Source organism: Salmo salar, chromosome 26, assembly GCF_965601325.2.
Source record: "Salmo salar chromosome 26, fSalSal1, whole genome shotgun sequence".
NCBI lineage: Eukaryota > Metazoa > Chordata > Actinopteri > Salmoniformes > Salmonidae > Salmo > Salmo salar.
Window position 1 is genome coordinate 11,804,665 of NC_138316.1, and position 24,371 is coordinate 11,829,035.

The 24,371-nt window shown below is 46.5% G+C and overlaps 1 protein-coding gene across 2 annotated transcripts in view; it reads left to right on the forward strand.

The window, feature by feature from the left end:
* LOC106587167 (neural-cadherin) overlaps positions 1-24,371 on the forward strand; it is a 213,223-nt gene that overhangs the window by 81,294 nt on the left and 107,558 nt on the right. For both annotated transcript variants that reach the window (XM_045708388.2, XM_082969408.1), the window contains exons 2-4: positions 16,592-16,789; positions 17,337-17,562; positions 20,788-20,992. In XM_045708388.2, the coding sequence (XP_045564344.2) occupies positions 16,592-16,789; positions 17,337-17,562; positions 20,788-20,992 (629 nt within the window). The remainder of the gene's footprint in view (positions 1-16,591; positions 16,790-17,336; positions 17,563-20,787; positions 20,993-24,371) is intronic.

Genomic DNA, 24,371 nt, shown 5'->3' on the forward strand with positions numbered 1-24,371 from the left:
TGGGAACCACACATGCAGAGGTCATCCGTTCACCAACTCTGCGTCTCACAAAGACACGACGGTTGGATCCAAAACATATTAAATGTGCAGTCATCATACCAAAGGACAGATTTCCACCGGTCTAATGTCCATTGCTCTTGTTTCTTGGCCCAAGCAAGTATCTTGTTCTTATTGGTGTCCTTTAGTAGTGGTTTCTTTGCAGCAGTTCGACCATGAAGGTCTGATTCACACAGTTCCCTTTGAACAATTGATGTTGAGATGTGTCTGTTACTTGAACTCTGAAGCATTTATTTGGGCTGCAATTTCTTAGGCTGGTAACTCTAATGAACTTTTCCTCTGCGCTGAGGTAACTCTGGGTCTTCCTTTCCTGTGGCGGTCCTCATGAGAGCCAGTTTCATCATACCGCTTGATGGTTTTTGCGACTGCACTTGAAGAAACGTTCAACGTTCTTGAAATTTTGATTGACCTTCATGTCTTAAAGTAATGATGGACTGTCATTTATCTTTGCTTATTTGAGCTGTTCTTGCCATAATATGGACTTGGTCTTTTACCAAATAGGTCTATCCTCTGTATACCACCCTTACCTTGTCACAACACAACTGATTGGCTCAAACGTATTAAGAAGGAAAGAAATTCCACAAATGAACTTGTAACAAGGCACACCTGTTAATTGAAATGCATTCCAGGTGACTACCTCATGAAGCTGGTTGAGAGAATGCCAAGAGTGTTCAAAGCTGTCATCAAGGCAAAGGGTGGCTATCTCAGATGTAATATATATTTTTATTTGTTTACTACATGATTCCTTGTGTTATTTCATAGTGTTGATGTCTTCACTATTATTCTGCAATGTAGAAAATGGTTAAAGTAAAGAAAAACCCTGGAAAGTGCAGGTGTGTCCAAACATTTGACTAATGCTGTATATACATTGTATGTAATAGGATGTATAGACATTATGGACAGTATGTGGATAGAATACACTATTTATACAAAAGTATGTGGACACCCCTTTCATTAGTGGATTTGGCTATTTCAGCCACACCCATTGCTGACAGGTATATAAAATCGAGCACACAGCCATGCAATCTCAATAGACAAATATTGGCAGTAGAATGGCCCATACTGAAGAGTTCAGGGACTTCCAACGTGGAACCGTAATTTGTATTTATTTAACCTTTTATTTAACTAGGCAAGTCAGTTAAGAACAAATTCTTATTTACAATGATGGCCGACCAGACACCACAACACTACATAAAGAGAGACCTAAGACAACAACATAGCATGGTAGCAACACATGAAAACACAAGATGGGAGCAACACAACATGACAACAACATGGTAGCAACACAACCTTTCAGCAACACAATATGGTAGCAGCACAAAACATGGTATAAACATTATTGGGCACAGACAACAGCACAAAGGGCAAGAAGGTAGAGACAACAATACATCACGCGAATCAGCCACAACTGTCAGTAAGAGTGTCCATGATTGAGTTTTTGAATGAAGAGATGGAGATAAAACTGTCCAGTTTGTGTGTTTTTTGCAGCTCGTTCCAGTCGCTAGCTGCAGCAAACTAAAAAGAGAAGAGACCCAGGGATGTGTGTGCTTTGAAGACCTATAACAGAATGTGACTGGTAGAATGAGTGTTGTATGTAGAGGATGAGGGCTGCAGTAGGTATCTCAGATAGGGGGGAGTGAGGCCTAAGAGGATTTTATAATAACCGTCAACCAGTGGGTCTTGCGATGGGTATACACCAGTTTACAGATGAGTATAGAGTGCAGTGATGTGTCCTATAAGGAGCATTGGTGGCAAATCAGATGTTTGAATGGTAAAGAACATCTAGTCGCTCGAGAGCACCCTTACCTGCCGATCTATAAATTACATCTTTGTAATCTAGCATTGGTAGGATGGTCATCTGAATCAGGGTAAGTTTGGCAGCTGTGGTGAAAGAAGAGCGATTACGATAGAGGAATCCAAGTCTAGATTTAACCTTAGCCTGCATCTTTGATATGTGCTGAGAGAAGGACAGTGTAACCATCTAGCCATACTCCCAAGTACTTGTATGAGGTGACTACCTGAAGCTCTAAACCCTCAGAGGTAGTAATCACACCGTTGGGGAGAGGGGCATTCTTCTTACCAAACCACATGCCCTTTGTTTTGTAGGTGTTCAGAACAAGGTTAAGGGCAGAGAAAGCTTGTTGGACACTAAGAAAGCTTTGTTGTAGAGCATTTAACACAACATCTGGGGAGGGGCCAGCTAAGTATAAGACTGTATCATCTGCATATTAATGGATGAGAGAGCTTCCTACTGCTTGAGCTATGTTGTTGATGTAAATTGAGAAGAGTGTGGGGCCTAGGATCAAGCCTTGGGGTACTCCCTTGGTGACAGGCAGTGGCTGAGACAGCAGATGTTCTGACTTTCGCTTTGAGAGAAGTAGTTAGTAAACCAGGCCAAAGACCCCTCAGAGACACCAATACTCGGCAGTGGCGGCAGCGTAGCCAGTGGTTAGAGCATTGGACTAGTAACCGAAAGGTTGCAAGTTTGAATCCCCGAGCTGACAAGGTACAAATCTGTCGTTCTGCCCCTGAACAAGGCAGTTAACCCACAGTTCCTAGGCCGTCATTGAAAATAAGAAGTGGAAACGTCTAGGAGCAACAACGGCTCAGCCGCAAAGTGGTAGGCCACACAAGCCCACAGAACGGGGCCGCCGAGTGCTGAAGCGCGTAGCATGTAAAAATCCTCGCTCCTTGGTTGCAACACTCACTACCTAGTTCCAAACTGCCTCTGGAAGCAATGTCAGCACAAGAACTGTTCATCGGGAGCTTCATGAAATGGGTTTCCATGGCCAAGCAGCCTAACAAATGCCTAAGATCACCATGCGCAATGCCAAGTGTCGGCTGGAGGGGTGTTAAGCTCACCGCCATTGGACTCTGGAGCAGTGGAAATGCGTTCTCTGGAATTATGCTTTACCATCTGGCAGTCCGACAGATGAATCATGGTTTGGCAGATGCCAGGAGAGTACTACCTGCCTGAATGCGTAGTTCCAACTGTAAAGTTTCTTGGAAGAGGAACAATAGTCTCGGCCTGTTTTTCATGGTTCGGGCTTAGTTCCAGTGAAGGGATATCTTAACTCTACAGCATACAATGACATTCTAAACGATTCTGTACTTCCAACTTTGTGGCAACAGTTTGGGGAAAGTAATTTCCTGTTTCAGCATGACAATGCCCCCGTGCATGAAGAAAGGTCAATACAGAAGTGATTTGTCAAGATCGGTGTGGAAGAACTTGACTGACTGGCCTGCACAGAGCCCTTACTTGGAGTCCCATCACCAATGTCCCAACATCTAGTGGAAAGCCTTCCCAGAAGAGTGGAGACTGTTATAGCAGCAAAAGTTGGACCAACTCCATATTAATGCCCGTGATTTTGGAATGAGACGTTTGATGAGCGGGTGTCCACATACTTTTGGACATGTACTGTATGTAGTATATCTGAAGAATACGTAGGATAGAATAGTATATGTACAGCAATAGTTAAATTGGATGGCCTTGACTAGAATACAGTATATACATATGAAATGGGTAAAACAGTATGTAAACATTGTTATAGTGACTAGTGTTCCATTATTAAAGTGACGGGTGGCTGAGGTCCTTGATGATCTTCTTGGCCTTCCTGTGACACCGGGTGTTGTAGATGTCCTGGAGGGCAGGCAGTGTACCCCCGGTGATCCGTTGGGCGGACCGTACCACCCTCTGGAGAGCCCTGCGGCCAAGCCAAATTTCTTCAGACTCCTGTGGTTAAAGAGACGTTGTTGCGCCTTCTTCACCACACTGTCTGTGTGGGTGGACAAGTTCAGATTGTCAGTGATGTGTATGCCGCTGAAGTTAAAGCTTTTCACCTTCTCCACTGTGGCCTCTGCGATGTGGTTGGGGGTGTGCTCTCTCTGCTGTTTCCTGAAGTCCACGATCAGTACCTTCGTTTTGTGGACCTTGAGGGGCAGGTTATTTTCTTGGCACCACTCTGCCAGGGCCCTTACCTCCTCCCTGTAGGCTGGCTAGTCATTGTTGGTAATCAGGCATACCGCTGTTGTGTCGTCTGCAAACTTTATGAATGAATTGGAGGCGTGTGTGGCCACGCAGTGATGGGTGAACAGGGAGTACAGGCGGGGGCTGAACATGCACCCTTGAGGGGCCCCTGTGTTGAGGATCAGCATAGAAGAGGTGTTGTTGCCTACCTTCACCACCTGGGGGCGGCCCATCAGGAAGTCCAGGACCCAGTTGCACAGGGCGGGGTTCAGACCAAGGGCCCCCGAGCTTAATGATGAGGGTACTATGGTGAAGGCTGAGCTGTAGTCAACGAACAGCATTCTTACGTAGGTATTCCTGTTGTCCACAGGAATACCTCCCTCCTCTCTCACGCACACATGCACACACACGCGCACGCGCACGCGCACACGCACACACAGACACTATTTCACTCCCTCTGTCTCTCTCTCTCTCCATCTGCTGTGCTGTAAAGTGATAGAACTCTGCTCCCGGGAGAACAAGGACTCCTGTAGTTAGCGTGCAGTGCTGGGAGTAGAGAGAATGAGAAAGCCTCCCTTCTTCCTAGACTGGTAGAGAAAGTAATTGTGCCTGTGTTCCCTCTGTCAGCAGTACGCAGGGCAGAGAGGATAGAAGGAGCCAGGTGCTGATTGGGGTCACGCTAAGCACCCTCGCTAACAATGTCCGGAATAGGGGAAGAAACATCTAGGTGACAAGTGGAGAGTGTGCAGTAATTTATTCAGAACCAGTTAAAAGTTTGGCCCCTGTCGATTCGTGGCCCTGTCAAAAGTTTGGCGTTGGCCGCTTCCTGAGAGCCCTACATTTGGCTCGCATCTCATGCGTGATTCACGGCACGGCCCCTGGAGTCTGTTCCACATAAGCCAATTAATGTAAGGAGACTCTTCACCTGTCACGTGTGGTCATCTCTCTTCTGATCCCAGGTCAGCCAGTGGATTAGGTCACTGAGCTCACTATTAACTACATCAGGCTGTCTTTGTTTTTGTTGTTGCTTTTGGGCTTTTTGTTTCTCTCAGGCTAGACTCCAGTCATACTAGGCTAGCTGAGGAAATGCATTCTCAGTGTCAGTGTCTGTTTTAAGTTATTTTTATGTTTGAATGTACAGTTGAAGTTGGAAGTTTACATACACTTAGGTTGGAGTCATTAAAACTCGCTTTTCAACCACTCCACAAATTTCGTGTTAACAAACTATAGTTTTGGCAAGTCGGTGAGGACATCTACTTTGTGCATGACACAAGTAATTTTTCCAACAATTGTTTACAGACAAATTATTTCACTTATAATTCACTGTATCACAATTCCAGTGGGTCAGAAGTTTACATACACTAAGTTGACTGTGCCTTTAAACAGCTTGGAAAATTCCAGAAAATGATGTCATGGCTTTAGAAGCTTCTGACATCATTTGAGCCAATGGAGGTGTACCTGTGGATGTATTTCAAGGCCTACCTTCAAACTCAGTGCCTCTTTGCTTGACATCATGGGAAAATCAAAATAATTCAGCCAAGACCTCAGAAAAAGAATTGTAGACCTCCACAAGTCTGGTTCATCCTTGGGAGCAATTTACAAATGCCTGAAGGTACCACGTTCATCTGTACAAACAATAGTACGCAAGTATAAACACCATGGGACACCGCATCCGTGATACCGCTCAGGAAGGAGACGCGTTCTGTCTCCTAGAGATGAACGTACTTTCGTGCGAAAAGTGTAAATCAATCCCAGACCAACAGCAAAAGACCTTGTGAAGATGCTGGAGGAAACAGGTACAAAAGTATCTATATCCACAGTAAAACGAGTCCTATATCGACATAACCTGAAAGGCCACTCAGCAAGGAAGAAGCCACTGCTCCAACACCGCCATAAAAAGCCAGACTACAGTTTGCAACTGCACATGGGGACAAAGATCGTACTTTTTGGAGAAATGTCCTCTGGTCTGATGAAACAAAAATATAACTTTTTGGCCATAATCACCATCGTTATGTTTGGTGGAAAAAGAGGACGCTTGCAAGCCGAAGAACACCATCCCAACCATGAAGAACGGGGGTGGCAGCATCATGTTGAGGGGGTGCTTGGCTACAGGAGGGACTGGTGCACTTCACAAAATAGATGGCATCATGAGGGAGGAAAACTATGTGGATATATTGAAGCAACATCAAGACAACAGTCAGGAAGTTAAAGCTTGGTTGCAAATGGGTCTTCCAAATGGACAATGACCCCAAGCATAATTCCAAAGTTGTGGCAAAATGGCTTAAGGACAACAAAGTCAAGGTATTGGAGTGGCCATCGCAAAGCCCTGCCCTTAATCCCGTAGAAAATTTCTGGGCAGAACTGAAAAAGCTTGAGCGAGCAAGGAGGCCTACAAACCTGATTCAGTTACAGCAGCTCTGTCAGGAGGAATGGGCCAAAATTCACCCAACTTATTGTGGAAAGCTTGTGGAAGGCTACCCGAAACGTTTGACCCAAGTTAAACAATTTAAAGGCAATGCTACCAAATACTAATTGAGTGTATGTAAACTTCTGACCCACTGGGAATGTGATGAAACAAATAAAAGCTGAAATAAATCATTCTCTCTACTATTATTCTGACATTTCATATTCTTAAATAAAGTGCTGATCCTAACTGACCTAAGACAGGGAATGTTTACTTGGATTCAATGTCAGGAATTCTGAAAAACTGAGTTGAAATGTAAGGTGTATGTAAACTTACGACTTCAACTGTAAGTAGCACCTACATCATTTTGAGTTCATTAATCAGTGTTGCTAGTAGATAGATTCACTACTGTAGCCCGAAGCATATTCATATTGTTTTTCCTTTATTGAACCATCATTAAGTTATCATTTTTCATAGTGGACAGCTTTACAATGAATGAAGACCAACAATTGACATGTACCTGTCAAATGTCAGTGTGCAGCGGGTAGGACAGAGTCAGGCGCAGGACACAGAACTGAGTAAAAACATAATTTACACGAATAAATCACAAACTAATTCCATACAGGGAAAACAATCCAGCTCGACACAAAAGAGCGACCACTTAACAAAGAACAAACACGCACAAAACCATGTGGGAACCAGAGGGTTAAATAGGGAATATATTATAACGTAATGGAAACCAGGTGTGTACAATCAAGACAAAACAAATGGACAAAGAAACGTAGATCGGTGGCGGCTAGAAAGCCGGTGACGTCGACCGCCGAACGCCGCCCGAACAAGGAGAGGCACCAACTTCGGCGGAAGTTGTGACAGTACCCCCCCCCCCTTGACGCGCGGCTCCAGCTGCACGCCGACAACGGCCTCGGGGACGACCCGGAGGACGAGGCACAGGACGATCCGGGTGGAGGCAGTGAAATTCCTGCAGTAAGGAAGGGTCCAAGATGTCCTCCACCGGCACCCAGCATCTCTGCTCCGGACCGTACCCCTCCTACTCCACGAGGTACTGAAGGCCCTTCGCCCGATGCCTTGAGTCCATGATGGCTCGCACAGTACACGCCGAGCCCCCCTCAATGTCCAGAGGGGGCAGAGGAACCTCCCACAACTCAGACTGCTGGAGCGGACCAGCCACCACCAGCCTGAGGAGAGACACATGGAACGAGGGGTTAATACGGTAATCAGGGGGAGCTGTAACCTATGACAAACCTCGTTCAGTCTCCCCAGGACTTTAAATGGCCCCAAAACCGCGGACCCAGCTTCCGACAGGGCAGCCGAAGGGGTAGGTTTCGGGTCGAGAGCCAGACCCGGTCTCCCGGTGCACACACCGGGGCCTCACTGTGGTGGCGGTCGGCGCTCACCTTCTGCCGCCTGATGGCCCATTGCAGGCGCACATGGGCAGCGTCCCATGTCTCCTCCGAGCGCCGAAACCAATCATCCACCGCAGGTGCCTCGATCTGGCTCTGATGCCACGGTGCCAGGACCGGCTGATAACCTAGTACACACTGAAAAGGAGACAGGTTAGTGGAGAAGTGGCGGAGGGAGTTTTGGGCCATCTCTGCCCAGGGGATGAAAGCCGCCCACTCCCCCGGCCGGTCCTGGCAATAGGACCGAGGAAACCTACTCACATCCTGGTTAACTCTTTCCACCTGCCCGTTACTCTCGCGGTGAAAACCTGAGGTAAGGCTGACCGAGACCCCCAGACGTTCCATGAACGCCCTCCAGACCCTCGACGTGAACTGGGGACCCCGATCAGACACTATATCCTCAGGCACCCCGTAGTGCCGGAAGACGTGTGTATATAGGGCCTCCGCAGTCTGTAGGGCTGTAGGGAGACCGGGCAAAGGAAGGAGACGGCAGGACTTAGAAAACCGATCCACAACGACCAGGATCGTGGTGTTTCCTTGTGACGGAGGAAGATCCGTCACGAAATCCACCGATAGGTGTGACTACGGCCATTGTGGAACGGGTAGGGGTTGTAATTTCCCTCTGGGCAGGTGTCTAGGTGCCTTGCACTGGGCGAACACCGAGCAGGAGGAAACATAAGCCCTCACGTCCTTAGCTAAAGTGGGCCACCAGTACTTTCCACTAAGACAGCGCACTGTCCGACCGATGCCAGGATGACCAGAGGAGGGTGACGTGTGGGCCCAACAGATCAAACGATTGCGGACACCAGACGGAACGTACAGACGCCCAACTGGACACTGGGTGGGAGTGGGCTCTGTACGTAACGCCCGCTCGATGTCTGCATCTACCTCCCATACCACCGGTGCCACCAGGCAAGAAGCCGGAAGTATGGGAGTGGGATCCGTGGACCGCTCCTCTGTGTCATACATCTGGGACAGTGCGTCTGCCTTAGCGTTCTGGGAACCTGGTCTGTAGGATAGGGTGAAAACAAAACGGGTAAAAAACATGGCCCACCTTGCCTGGCGAGGGTTCAGTCTCCTTGCCGCCCGGATGTACTCCAGATTGCGGTGGTCAGTCCGAATGAGGATAGGGTGTTTAGCCCCCTCAAGCCAATGCCTCCACGCCTTCAGAGCCTTGACAACAGCCAACAGCTCCCGGTCCCCCACCTCATAGTTTCGCTCCGCTGGGCTGAGCTTCTTCAAAAAGAAAGCACGGGGCGGAGCTTTGGTGGCGTACCCAAGCGCTGAGCCAGCACAGCTCCTATCCCAGCCTCGGACGCGTCCACCTCTCCTATAAATACCAAGGAGGGATCAGGATGAGCCAGCACGGGAGCCGAAGTAAACAGAGCCTTCAGGTGACCAAAAGCCCTGTCCACCCCAGCTGACCACTGCAGTCGCACCGGTCCCCCCTTCAGCAAGGAGGTAATGGGAGCCGCTACCTGACCAAAGCCCCGGATAAACCTCCGGTAGTAGTTGGCAAACCCTAAGAACCGCTGCATCTCCTTTATCGTGGTTGGAGTCGGCCAATTACGCACGGCTGAAATGCGGTAATTTTCCATATCCACTCCTGACGCGGAAAGGCGGTACCATAGGAAGGAGACGGACTGTTGGAAGAATAGACATTTCTCAGCCTTGACGTACAGGTCATGCTCCAACAGTCGACCAAGCACCCTGCGCACCAGGGACACATGCTCAGCGTGTGTAGTGGAGTATATTAGAATGTCATCTATATACACCACTACACCCTGCCCGTGCAGGTCCCTGAAAATCTCGTCTACAAAGGATTGGAAGACTGATGGAGCATTCATCAACCCGTACGGCATGACAAGGTACTCATAGATCCGCTCCGCCGGGCTAGTGCACAGAGGTGGTACTAAATGCCATCTTCCACTCATCCCACTCCCGGATACGCACCAGGTTGTAAGCGCTCCTGAGATCCAATTTTGTGAAGAAGCGTGCCCCGTGCAATGACTGTCACACTGGCTATGAGAGGCAGCGGGTAACTGTACTTCACCGTGATCTGATTTATATCTCGATAGTCAATACACGGGCGTAAACCTCCATCCTTCTTCTTCACAAAAAATAAACTTGAGGAGGCAGGTGAAGTGGAAGGCCGAATGTATCCCTGTCCCAGAGATTCGGAGACATATGTTTCCATAGCCGCCATCTCCTCCTGTGACAGAGGATACACGTGACTCCTGGGAAGTGCTGCGTCTACAAGGAGATTTATCGCACAATCCCCCCGTCGATGGGGTGGTAGTTGATTCGCCTTCTTCTTACAGAAGGTGAGAGCCAAATCGGCATATTCAGGGGGGATGTGCATGGTGGAGACCTGGTTTGGACTCTCCACCGTAGTTGCACCTATGGAAACACCTACACACCTCCTTGAGCACTGACGTGACCATCCCTTGAGAGCCCTCTGTTGGCACGAAATAGTGGGGTCATGATAGGCCAACCAGGGAAGGCCCAACACCACAGGAAACACAGGAGAATCGATCAGGAAGAGACTAATTCTCTCCTCATCACCCTCCTGCGTTATCATACATAGTGGAGCTGTGACCTCCCTAATCAGCCCCGACCCTAAAGGACGACTATCTAAGGCAGGTACAGGGAAGGGCACATTAACAGGAACAATAGGGATCCCTAATCTAAGTGCAAATGAACGGTCAATAAAGTTCCCAGCTGCGCCTGAATCTACTAGCGCCTTATGCTGGGAATGCGGGGAAAACTCAGGAAATTCTATACACACACATGTGCGCATCAGGGAGCTCTGGGTGAGTCGGGTGCCTACTCACCTGGGATGATCCACCAGTGCCCTGCCTGCTGCCTCGACTCCCTGGAGAACCTCCCCAGCACCGACCAGCAGTGTGCCCTCTGCGGCCACATGTGGTGCAGGAAACGGCCCCCCCTCCGGTTTCCCTCAGAGCAGAACCTCCGAGCTCCATAGGTGTAGGGTCGGAGGTGCTGGGGGATGGAATGGACGGGCCCCGATCCGGACATCCACGGGTGGCCAATAGGTTATCCAGCTGGATGGATAAATCCACCAGCTGGTCGAGGGTAAGGGTGGTGTCCCTGCATGCCAGCTCCCGACGAACGTCCTCACGTAGACTGCACCGGTAATGGTCGATCAGGGCCCTTTCATTCCATCCCGTGCTGGCTGCCAGGTCCTGAAGTCCAGTGCAAAGTCCTGTGTGCTCCTCATCCCCTGTCGAAGATGGAACAACCGTTCCGGGTGAAATCCTCATAGTGGACCAACGCTGCGCCTTCTCTCCCCCATACGGCGTTGGCCCACTCAAGTGCTCTCCCCGACAAACAGGAGATGAGGGCCGACACGCTCTCGTGTCCCGAGGGAGCCGGGTGGACGGTCGCCAGGTAGAGCTCCAACTGGAGAAGGAAACCCTGGTACCCGGCAGCCGTCCCATCATAAGCCCTCGGGAGCGAGAGCCGAATCCCACTGGGTTCAGGTGACGGAGGAGTGGACAGCGGTGTGGGTTGGGGTGAAGTGGATGGAGGTGTGGGAAAACCCCCTCTCTCCCATCGCTCCATGGTGTGCAGCACGCGATCCATGGCTGTGCCAAGATTTTGGAGCATCATCCAAAATGCTGGACACGCTGCTGGACACGCTCCTCCACCGGTAACGGAGGACTGGGTGTACCTGCTGACTCCATATCTTGGTGCGTGTTTCTGTGTGCAGCGGGTAGGACGGAGTCAGGCGCAGGACACAGAACTGAGTAAAAACGTACTTTACTCGAATAAATCACAAACTAATTCCATACAGGGAAAACAATCCAGCTCGACACAAAAGAGCGACCACTTAACAAAGAACAAACACGCACAAAACCATGTGGGAACCAGAGGGTTAAATAGGGAATATATTATAACGTAATGGAAACCAGGTGTGTACAATCAAGACAAAACAAATGGACAAAGAAACGTAGATCGGTGGCGGCTAGAAAGCCGGTGACGTCGACCGCCGAATGCTGCCCGAACAAGGAGAGGCACCAACTTCGGCGGAAGTCGTGACAGTACCAGTATTTCCTTGTTAGGATATCTTATCTATTGTAATGACCATTATTACTGTGTGAGAGTGTTTCTGTCTCTGGATGGACATATTGGAAGTTGGCCATTAGCTTCCCGGTTTATTATATGGGTAATGCTTTCTCCCTGCTATGCTTTTCATATTATCCCTGTTCCCCTCTTGTCTTTTTCCCAATTAAATCTGGATATGTTATAACAGCGGAGAGCAACCATTAGAAACTCTCAATGAACCACGGACACTCAAGTGCAGCAGGATCGTTATTTGCGGTTTCTGAAAAACATCCAGCTTCATATTTCCTCTCTATCTTTATTTTATAGATGTGGTTCTCTTTTTCTTTCTTTCTGTCTCTGTCCCTTTAATTCCATTGATTTATGCAATTGCTGCCTGTTTTTTCCCTGTTCCAGATTTTGTTATTTGTTTCATTAACAACCTCCGGGCCATTTCTTACGCAGTGGGTTTTGTCTTAATCCTGCTCTGCTGTTCCGTTCTTATTTTCCTTAGGACTTTTTCACCTGTGTTGTTCACCTGTGTTCTGTTTGATTCCCTCCCCTTCTCAATCTTCCTCTACCCCCCTCAATCTTCTCTCTGCTGTCTCCTGAAGTCCACGATCAGCTCCTTCGTTTTGTTGACGTTGAGGGAGAGGTTATTTTCTTGGTTATTTTCTTACCTCCTCCCTGTAGGCTGTCTAGTCGTTGTTGATAATCAGGCCTACCACTGCCGGGTCGTCTGCAAACTTGATGATTGAGTTGGAGGCGCGCGTGGCCACGCAGTGATGGGTGAACAGGGATTACAGGAGCGGGCTGAGCACGCACCCTTGTGATGCCCCTGTGTTGAGGATCAGCGTAGTGAATTGCTCCCTTGTTCCCCCCCCCTGTCTTATTCCCTCCCATTATCAATCTTACTCTATCCCCTTCCCTCTGTCTAAATTGTTCTGTTGCCACATGCTTTTTCTGTATTGCTGCTTTAACATTTTCAATTATCTGAAAAGCAATTTTCAAATATATAATAAGTTAGAGTACATAAACAAAACTGTGGCAACAACAATGAAAATGGTGTTCGGGTGGCATTATTGAGTCCATCTTTTGCTTTTATTTAACTGGAGAACAGTTACAGTTATAGAATTGTAGCTCTGTGAGTGCAGTGTGCTCCATGTGTCTTAAGTCATGCCACCACATATTTGTCTGTCATTAGATGTTTACCATTTCTTTTCCAAAGGGACCTGATCATTTGGTTCAACCTTATTTTCATTTCCATTAGTATAATCTGCTACCTGGCATTTCCCAATAGTAATAACATGATAATAACCTATGAATAAATAGCTTGTTGTCATTTTGTGGTACTTTTGGTAGCAGGTGGTAGGTTGGATTTTCCTGGGCAAGCAGGTGTTCTGATGTCTGCCTTTATGAGTGGGCATCACTGGGCACATCCCAGGCATGTGGTGCCTGGTGGTAAGCGACTGTCTCTGTCTTGTTTCCCAGACAGACACATAATCAGATGAGAGATAATCTAAGGGGACATTGTTTATCTCAGACTAGAGTACTGTTATTTTCATTTTGCAGACGGAACACGGTTGATTGTAATTGGCGGTTGTGAGGCATAACCGACCTTGCTGCCTTATCCTAGTTGGCTATTGTGAGTTTTAGGATCACTTAGGCGACAGTGTATCATGCATTCTCTCTCTCTCGCACTTGTCCATGTTTCGCTTGTCAATCTTTCTTGATCGCTCTCTCTCTCTCTTCCTCTTTCCCTCTGTTTCTCTCTCATGATGCTCTGTTTCTTTTTTCCTCTTCTCCTATTCACCCTATTTCCCTCCCTCTGATTCCCCCCGTCTCTCTTTGACTGGTATAAATAGCTGGCAGGCTGTCAGAGAGGGAACCAGAATGACAGCGTCTTGGGCTCTTTGATTCCCCTGGTGATTGGCCCTTTCATGGCCCCTGACAGAACACCTGCTTTCCTCTACCTGACAGCTGCAGGAGGGAAGGAGACAGAGAGATGGAGAGAAAGAGAGAGCCAGAGAGCGTAGAGGGAAAATCATTGGGTACATGGAACAGGGGAGAGATGTATAAAGGGAATCTAAGACTGGAAGAGGGACATAATAAGAGAGACGTGATCTGTTATAATGTGGCTGTTTGTGAAAACAATCCTGCAGTGTCCCACCTGCAAGTGTTCTGCAACTGAAAGAGCCTGCATGGTGCGTCTTTCTGTTCATGATTGTTTGTGGTCGTGTGTATGTGTAGTGTATGTGTAGTGTATGTGTATGCTTGTGTGTGTGTGTGTGTGTGTGTGTGTGTGTGTGTGTGTGTGTGTGTGTGTGTGTGTGTGTGTGTGTGTGTGTGTGTGTGTGTGTGTGTACATGCTTGTAAGCGTGTGTGTGTGTGTGTGTGTGTGTGTGTGTGTGTGGTGTAATTTCAATTGTGATTGCTGTTTTCTGTTAATGCGTTACAACACATTAACATCCTTTAGCATGGCTTAATGTAAAATTGGACTAATGGCTGATAATTGTATTGTCATGTAGCCTAATGGCTTTCAGAGCTTAATAATTGGTTCATGTACAGTACCTCATAGCCTGTTATGGTAGTGTTATGATACTGTCCAGTATTGTATGGTTATTCTGTTTCTGAAAACAGAACATCTCTCAAACCTCCTTGTATTTTTTTTTTCAATGGATACTCAGAGTACCCTCTGGTTAGAAGTATGGATCTGGGTTAGGACTAAGACTCTGTGAATGTGTTAGTCAATCTCTATAATAATAACAACATACAACATATAATGCAGTGCCTAGTGAAAGTCTGCACACCCCTTGCACAGCCTTCACATTTTGCTGCCTTAAAATTAAAGTCAAAAAGGGATTCAATTATATTTGTTACTTACAGATCTACACAATCTACTCCACACTGTCAAAGTGAAAGAACATTAAAGAAAATAGTCCTATTTAATAAAACAAATAAATAATGAAGATGTGTTGATTGCATATGTCTTCACACCCCTGATTTAATGAGATTTAATGAGATTCTACCAACTTTGCACAACACTTTGCACCACATAATGTATATCCATTGTTTTTGTCAAAAACCATGTCTCAGATATTCAAGCAAATTGAAGTCATGACTGAGACTGGACTACTTAGGCATTAAAATGTTTCTAATTGCCCAGCAATGAAAAATATAAACTCCATTCTAGGGTTCAGTTCAGAAGACTGACGCGGCTTTTAGTCTAACTTTTTACCTGGGCTTCGCTTCTTTCATATTTCTTTTGATCCTGACACACTCCCCAGTCAGTCCCTACCGGTGACAAGCATACCCATAACATGATGCTGCCACCCACAATACTTGCCAATACAGAGGGTTCACTCTGTGTTGTTTTGGATTTGACCAAATTCTGTGGTTTTTAATTTAAGCCAAAAAGTTGATTTCTTTGTCATGTTGTCTTTTAGTATTACTTAAATAATACATTTTTTTTATTAAATCAACTTCATATGTATCATCTCCAGCATCACTCCAATATCAACATATGTGAAAATGGCGCGTTTCTATGTTTTGACGTAAAAAATATAGAGGAAGATAGTGTTTCCAATGACATCATCAACCAGGATGCACACTGATGATGTCATGGGAAACAATTTTTCTTCCTCTACATTTTTTACTACAAAAGATAGAAATGCTCCATTTTCACATACTGTATGTTGATGTTGGGGTGGTGCTGAAGATGATGAATATGAAGTTGAATCATTTTTTTATGCCCCTTTAACGACCCTGTTGCAAACAGAATGGATGGTTTGGAGTGGATTATTTGATCACAGGCTTCTTTCTTTTCACTTTGTCATACAGGCCAGCATTGTGGAGTGAATACAATGTTGTTTATCCTCTGTAGTTTCAAGTATTGTTGTGTTTTCAGGTATTGTTGTGGCAGCATTATGTTATGGGTATGCTTGTCATTGGTAGGGATTGGTGAGTTTTTTATGATCAAAAGAAATATGAAAGTGACAAAAGCCAGGTAAAAAGTTAGAGGAAAACTCATCTTAGACTTCTGAAAACCTAACCCTTAGATAGTTTTATTTTTCAAGGGGACAATTACACACATTTTAATGCCAAAGACACACCAGAATGACTAAAGAGGTGTTGAGTGTTCCTGAGTAGTTCAGTCTCAGTCCTGACTTAAATCTGCTTGAAATACAGAGACAAGTTTTGAATATTTCTGTCCGTCAATGATTCCCAACTGAATTAACTGAGCTTGAGCAATTTTCGCAAACACAAGGTATATATGTTGCACTAATATTTGTGCAAGGTTGGTAGAATCTTATTAAAAATGATTCAAAGCTGTAACGGCTGCCATAGGTGCTTCCACCAAGTATGCAACTCAATACATCTTTATTTTAATTTGTTTTATTCATTTGGAACATTTTCTAAAATGTTTCTTTCACTTTTAAATTTGGATATGTTGTGTAGATTGGTAGGGGGAAAAAACTGTCCAAGGGGTGTTTAGACTTTCACTAGCCACTGTATATGCCATTTAGCAGAAGTTTTTATCCAAAGCGACTTACAGTCATGCATGCGTACATTTTCCGTACAGGTGGTCCCAGAGACCGAACCCACTATACTCACGTTGCAAGCGCCATGCTCTACCAACTGAACTACAGAGGAACAATCTCTGCCGCTCCTTTACAGGTCCAGACTGGTACCTGGTACGGCTGGAGCTGACGGTGACTGATGTGAATGACAATGTTCCGGAATGGACCATGGTCCCCTCCCCCTACCTGGCAGTGGTATCTCCCAACGCCCTGGCCGGGTCACTGGTCTACAAGCTCCACGCCCAGGACGGAGATGAGGGCAACAACGGGGAGGTGGAGTACTTCCTGTCTGATGGTAGGTGCTTCCTGTCCAGTGATTGAGCACAATTTCGCTGAGTACATCAACTGGCAGCATTGTAATAGAAAGAGAAAAAAACCATTATTTTATATGGTTTTATAAACGCTTTTATACCTTTATGCTTCTAATCTGTCATTTCATTAAGATAATCATGTGCCTTATCTTATGTCATATGTTGTGTACAATTGCCAAAGTTCGGCAGAATGAAATTGCCTGTGGGTGGCATTGTATATGTGAATCTGTGCGTCAATGACTCTAATATTAGATTCCATCTGAACTTTCTTTTCAATGCATTTTAAAAGGTGCATTATTGCTGCGCAGCTGTCCCTCTAATATGGAACGTACCGGACGTTCTGTTCCATGAATGAATGACAGAAAAAAAAGTTGTTGTGGCCTGGCTGGTCCAGCCTCCTGCACACACGTCAGCATAGGTTGAAATCGGGCTTACTGCCCTTCAACATGACCTCCATCTCCCTTTCTAGTCAGAAAATACCTTCAAATGTATATTTAGAAAATAAAATCCTCTGTTGTCTCCTAACTGCAGGTGGTGACGGGCGTTTCGAGGTGGACAGAAAGAGTGGTCATGTCCGGACCACGGGGCTGCCACTTCAGAGGGACAAAGAGTACCTGTTGACAGTGGTGGCTGCTGACCGGCTGGGTAGCCGTAGTCCCCCGGTGGTAGTGTCAGTCATCGCAGGAGCCAGAGCACCACAGTTCTCCAACGCATCCTTCACTATTTCACTACCTGAGAACACACCAGAGGGACAGCCGTGAGTACCACACACACACACACACACACACACACACACACACACACACACACACACACATGCAAAGTCACACATACTCCCATGCGAAGCCGAGGAGGCTGGTTGGAGGAGCTATAGGAGGACGGGCTCATTGTAATATATATATACACTGCTCCAAAAAATAAAGGGAACACTAAAATAACACATCCTAGATCTGAATGAATGAAATAATCTTATTAAATACTTTTATCTTTACATAGTTGAATGTGCTGACAACAAAATCACACAAAAATAATCAATGGAAATCCAATTTATCAACCCATGGAGGTCTGGATTTGGAGTCACACTCAAGATTAAAGTGGAAAACCACACTACAGGCTGATCCAACTTTGATGTAATGTCCTTAAAACAAGTCAAAATGAGGCTCAGTAGTGTGTGTGTGGCCTCCACGTGCCTGTATGACCTCCCTACAACGCCTGGGCATGCTCCTGATGAGGTGGCGGATGGTCTCCTGAGGGATCTCCTCCCAGACCTGGACTAAAGCATCCGCCAACTCCTGGACAGTCTGTGGTGCAACGTGGCGTTGGTGGATGGAGCGAGACATGATGTCCCAGATGTGCTCAATTGGATTCAGGTCTGGGGAACGGGCGGGCCAGTCCATAGAATCAATGCCTTCCTCTTGCAGGAACTGCTGACACACTCCAGCCACATGAGGTCTAGCATTGTCTTGCATTAGGAGGAACCCAGGGCCAACCGCACCAGCATATGGTCTCACAAGGGGTCTGAGGATCTCATCTCGGTACCTAATGGCAGTCAGGCTACCTCTGGCGAGCACATGGAGGGCTGTGCGGCCCCCCAAAGAAATGCCACCCCACACCATGACTGACCCACCGCCAAACCGGTCATGCTGGAGGATGTTGCAGGTAGCAGAACGTTCTCCACGGTGTCTCCAGACTCTGTCACGTCTGTCACATGTGCTCAGTGTGAACCTGCTTTCATCTGTGAAGAGCACAGGGTGCCAGTGGCGAATTTGCCAATCTTGGTGTTCTCTGGCAAATGCCAAACGTCCTGCACGGTGTTGGGCTGTAAGCACAACCCCCACCTGTGGACGTCGGGCCCTCATACCACCCTCATGGAGTCTGTTTCTGACCGTTTGAGCAGACACATGCACATTTGTGGCCTGCTGGAGGTCATTTTGCAGGGCTCTGGCAGTGCTCCTCCTGCTCCTCCTTGCACAAAGGCGGAGGTAGCGGTCCTGCTGCTAGGTTGTTGCCCTCCACGGCCTCCTCCACGTCTCCTGATGTACTGGCCTGTCTCCTGGTAGCGCCTCCATGCTCTGGACACTACGCTGACAGACACAGCAAACCTTCTTGCCACAGCTCGCATTGATGTGCCATCCTGGATGAGCTGCACTACCTGAGCCACTTGTGTGGGTTGTAGACTCCGTCTCATGCTACCACTAGAGTGAAAGCACCGCCTGCATTCAAAAGTGACCAAAACATCAGCCAGGAAGCATAGGAACTGAGAAGTGGTCTGTGGTCACCACCTGCAGAACCACTCCTTTATTGGGGGTGTCTTGCTAATTGCCTATAATTTCCACCTGTTGTCTATTCCATTTGCACAACAGCATGTGAAATTTAATGTCAATCAGTGTTGCTTCCTAAGTGGACAGTTTGATTTCACAGAAGTGTGATTGACTTGGAGTTACATTGTGTTGTTTAAGTGTTCCCTTTTTTTATGTGCAGTATATATATATATATATATATATATATATATATATATATATATATATATATATATATATATATAGTTAATACTGTTCCATTAAATCCATTCCAGGCATTAGAATGAGCCCGTCCTCCGATAGCTCTTCCCACCAGACTCCTCTGAGTCTCACCCATGCAAAGTCACACACTCATGCGCGCATGCACACATCCATGTACGCACACACACACACACACACACACACACACACACACACACACACACACACACACACACACACACACACACACACACACACACACACACACACACACACGTGCACACGTGCATAGTCACACACGCACACATAGGCTCGCACACAGACACGCACGCACATACACACGTGCAAACAAGCAATTGCACACATGCACACAAACACGGACAGTCACGTACATACACATACATCATGTAAACCCAGAAGTTATGAAGGTCTTAGTTTAAAAAAACAAGTCAGCATGAAAATAATTCACTTGTATTCACAAATAATTTGAATACATAACCATAGTACCGATTGCCAATGATATGCACACATTATCACACTTTAACAGTGCACAGTCACACACAATCTCAGACATGTTCATGCATAAAACATTATGCATTGAGCCATATAAATCATATAAATCATGCCTACATAGTTATTCAATATATGACCAACGATTGTTTGTCACAAACACACACACTCACACACTCTATATTATAGCCTGTGACGGTTACTGTAAGGGATTTGACCTTTGGCCTCCTGCCTCCTATATTCTCTCCATTTGCTTCTCTATTTTGATTGACAGGAACTTACATCACGCGCCCATCAGTTGAAAGAGTAACATCTGTGGTGATTGTTCCTGCTGAGTGCCTGAGGGATGTGTACCACAACACATAACTCCATTGCCGTTGTGGTACACATTACACAAACCAGAAAACATTAGTCCTGTTTCTACATTTCCCGTCTCTCTGTGTCATCGCTAAACTGAATAACCATGTGTTCATCTCTCTCTCTCTCGCTCTCGCTCTCTCTCTCTCTTACTTTCTCTCTCTTTCTTTCTTTCTCTCTCTCTCTCTCTCTTTCTTTCTCTCTCTTACTTTCTCTTTCTCTCTTTCTCTCAATTACTTTCTCTCTCTCTTTCTCTCTCTTACTTTCTCTCTCTTACTTTCTCTCTCTCTCTCTCTCTTTCTCTCTCTTACTTTCTCTCTCTCTCTCTCTCTTTCTTTCTTTCTTTCACTCACATGCTCTCCCTTTCTTGCTCTCTCTCTCTCTCTCACTCTCTCTAAACTGAATCACGTATCAATAATCTTCTCAGTGTTTTGTCAGTACAGTCATTTTCAATTTATGTAGTTCTGTCCTTGAGCTGTTCTTGTCTATTAAAGTTCTATATTATGTAATGTTGTGTGTGGACCCCAGGAAGAGTAGCTGCTGCATGAGCGTAAGCTAATGAGGATCCTAATAAATAAATAAATAATTCCCTTTCCCGCCCCTCTCTCCGGCAGCTTCCTGGCAACTCCAGCCGTGTCCTTCCAGAAGCAACCAATCAGCTACAGCCTGCTCATCAATCCCAGCAGTCTGTTCAGCATGCAGGCGGACACGGGGGAGATCACTCTGACCAGGACCATAGACTTTGAGATGGACCAGCACAGCTTCCTGCTCATGGTCAGGGCCAGCGAGGACCAGGACAGTCTGAGCAGTGCTGCTGAGGTGGGTCCAGTGTCTATTCAGAACAATAACCTAGCATTTATTTTTAACCTATCATTATTTTATTAATTAATAACCTATCATTATTTTTTTCCAAGATGGCGTAGCAGTTCAGACGTCCTCTACCCTCCTCTTGTCGTGTCCCGTGTATATATATATTTACATATTTTTTTTCTTCACTTATCTTTATATATATATATATATATATATTTTAATTCTAAATACTCAACCTCAAAGCACTCTCCTGCAACCCGCCTCACCAATTTAAAAAAGAAAGTATTATTTACCTCATCTGAATTCCACAACAGAAGCTAGCAAGTGTTTAGCCATTTTCACTGGCTAACGTTGAAGTTCAGCTAGCCACGGTTAGCTGTCCTCAGCTATCCATTAGCTCGAAAAGCTATCGCCAGTTTTTGTACAGCGCGATTCAGACCAGAGCATACCGGACCTATTCTCTCTCCTTTCCCCGATTTCTACCGCAGGCTCTGGACATTTACACCTGGATCTTGCAGCTAACTAGCTGCTACCTGAGTGACTATTGGCAACGTCGGTCACGGAATTAACACACATTATTACGGAGCTAGCCAGCTAGCCAGCTGAAGAGTTCCGTCAGCCACTCCTGGGCTATTCATGAGCTAGCCAGCTGAAGTGTCTCCTGGGCTACAACTCACCTATCCTGACCCGTTTTACTGCCGATGCGGAGCCCCATCGGGTCTTCACGACTGGACCACTGACGTTATCTGCCCGAGGGAGTTATCCAACTGGCCCCTCCGTCGCGACGTAACCTGATCGCCCATCTGCGGCCCGCTAATCGTTAGCTGTCTTTTCGGCTGCGATCTGAATAGGTCTATCGGACACTTTTCTTGGGCCACTATAACTAACTATTTTGCCAACTTGGACTGGTCCCCCCTTCCACACGGAACCCCACTAACCCACAGACGGAAACGCACGAGGTGGCTAAAAACAGACCTCCCTCCCATCTTCCACCAGCTTGCTACCTATGGCCCGGCTAGCTGTCTGAATCTCACTGGACCCTTTGATCACTCGGCTAAGCATGCCTCTCCTTAATGTCAATATGCCTTCTCCATTGCTGTTCTGGTTAGTGTTTATTGGCTTATTTCACTGTAGAGCCTCTATCCCTGCTCATTATACCTTATCCAACCTCTCAGTTCCTCCACCCACACATGCTATGACATCTTCTGGTTTCAATGATGTTTCTAGAGACAATATCTCTCTCATAATCACTAAATGCCTAGGTTTACCTCCTCTGTACTCACATCCCACCATACCTTTGTCTGTACATTATACCTTGAAGCTATTTTATCGCCCCCAGAAACCTGCTCCTTTTTCTCTCTATTCTGGACGTCACAGACGACCAATTCTTATAGCTTTTAGCCGTACCCTCATACTTATTCTTCTCTGCTCCTCTGGGGATGTAGAGGTGAATCCAGGCCCTGCAGTGCCTGGCTCCACTCCTACTCCCCAGGCGCTCTCTTTTGATGACTTCTGTAACCGTAATAACCTTGGTTTCATGCATGTTAACATTAGAAGCCTCCTCCCTAAGTTTGTTTTATTCACTGCTTTAGCACACTCTGCCAACCCGGATGTCCTAGCTGTGTCTGAATCTTGGCTTAGGAAGTCCACCAAAAACTCTGAAATCTTCATCCCTAACTACAACGTTTTCAGACAAGATAGAACGACCAAAGGGGGCGGTGTTGCAATCTACTGCAGAGATAGCCTGCAGAGTTCTGTCCTGCTATCCAGGTCTGTACCCAAACAATTTGAACTTCTACTTTTAAAAATCCACCTCTCCAAAAACAAGTCTCTCACCGTTGCCGCCTGCTATAGACCCCCCTCGGCCCCTAGTTGTGCTCTGGACACCATATGTGAACTGATTGCCCCCCATCTATCTTCAGAGCTCGTGCTACTAGGTGACCTAAACTGGGACATGCTTAACACCCCAGCCATCCTACAATCCAAGCTTGATGCCCTCAATCTCACACAAATTATTAATGAACCCACCAGGTACAACCCCAAAGCCGCAAACACTGGCACCCTCATAGATATCATCCTAACCAACGTGCCCTCTAAATACACCTCTGCTGTTTTCAACCAAGATCTCAGCGATCACTGCCTCATTGCCTGCACCCGTAATGGGTCAGCGGTCAAACGACCTCCACTCATCACTGTCAAACGCTCCCTGAAACATTTCAACGAGCAAGCCTTTCTATTCGACCTGGCCCTGGTATCCTGGAAGGATATTGACCTCATCCCGTCAGTAGAGGATGCCTGGTTATTTTTTTTAAATGCCTTCCTCTCCATCTTAAATAAGCATGCCCCTTTCAAGAAATTTAGAACCAGGAACAGATATAGCCCTTGGTTCTCCCCAGACCTGACTGCCCTTAACCAACACAAAAATATCCTGTGGCGTTCTGCATTAGCATCGAACTGCCCCCGCGATATGCAACTTTTTAGGGAAGTTAGAAACCAATACACACAGGCAGTTAGAAACGCCAAGGCTAGCTTTTTCAAACAGAAATTCGCTTCGTGCAACTCCAACTCTAAAAAGTTCTGGGACATTGTAAAGTCCATGGAGAATAAGAACACCTCCTCCCAACTGCCCACTGCACTGAGGATAGGAAACTCTGTCACCACCGATAAGCCCACTATAATTGAGAATTTCAATAAGCATTTTTCTACGGCTGGCCATGCTTTCCACCTAACTACCCCTACTGCATTCAACAGCACTGCACCCCCCACAGTTACTCGCCCAAGCCTCCCCCATTTCTCCTTCTCCCAAATCCATTCAGCTGATGTTCTGAAAGAGCTGCAAAATCTGGACCCCTACAAATTTACATTTACATTTTAGTCATTTAGCAGACGCTCTTATCCAGAGCGACTTACAGTAGTGAATGCATACATTTCATACATTTTTTTGCTGGCCCCCCATGGGAATCGAACCCACAACCCTGGCGTTGCAAACACCATGCTCTACCAACTGAGCTACAGGGAAGGCGGGCTTGACAATCAGCTGGGCTTGACAATCTGGACCCTTTCTTTCTAAAATTATCTGCCGAAATTATTGCAACCCCTATTACTAGCCTGTTCAACCTCTCTTTCGTGTCGTCTGAGATTCCCATAGATTGGAAAGCAGCTGCTGTCATCCCCCTCTTCAAAGGAGGTGACACTCTTGACCCAAATTGCTACAGACCTATATCCATCCTACCCTGCCTTTCTAAGGTCTTCGAAAGCCAAGTCAACAAACAGATTACCGACCATTTCGAATCCCACCGCACCCTCTCCGCTATGCAATCTGGTTTCAGAGCTGGTCATGGGTGCACCTCAGCCACGCTCAAGGTCCTAAACGACATCGTAACCGCCA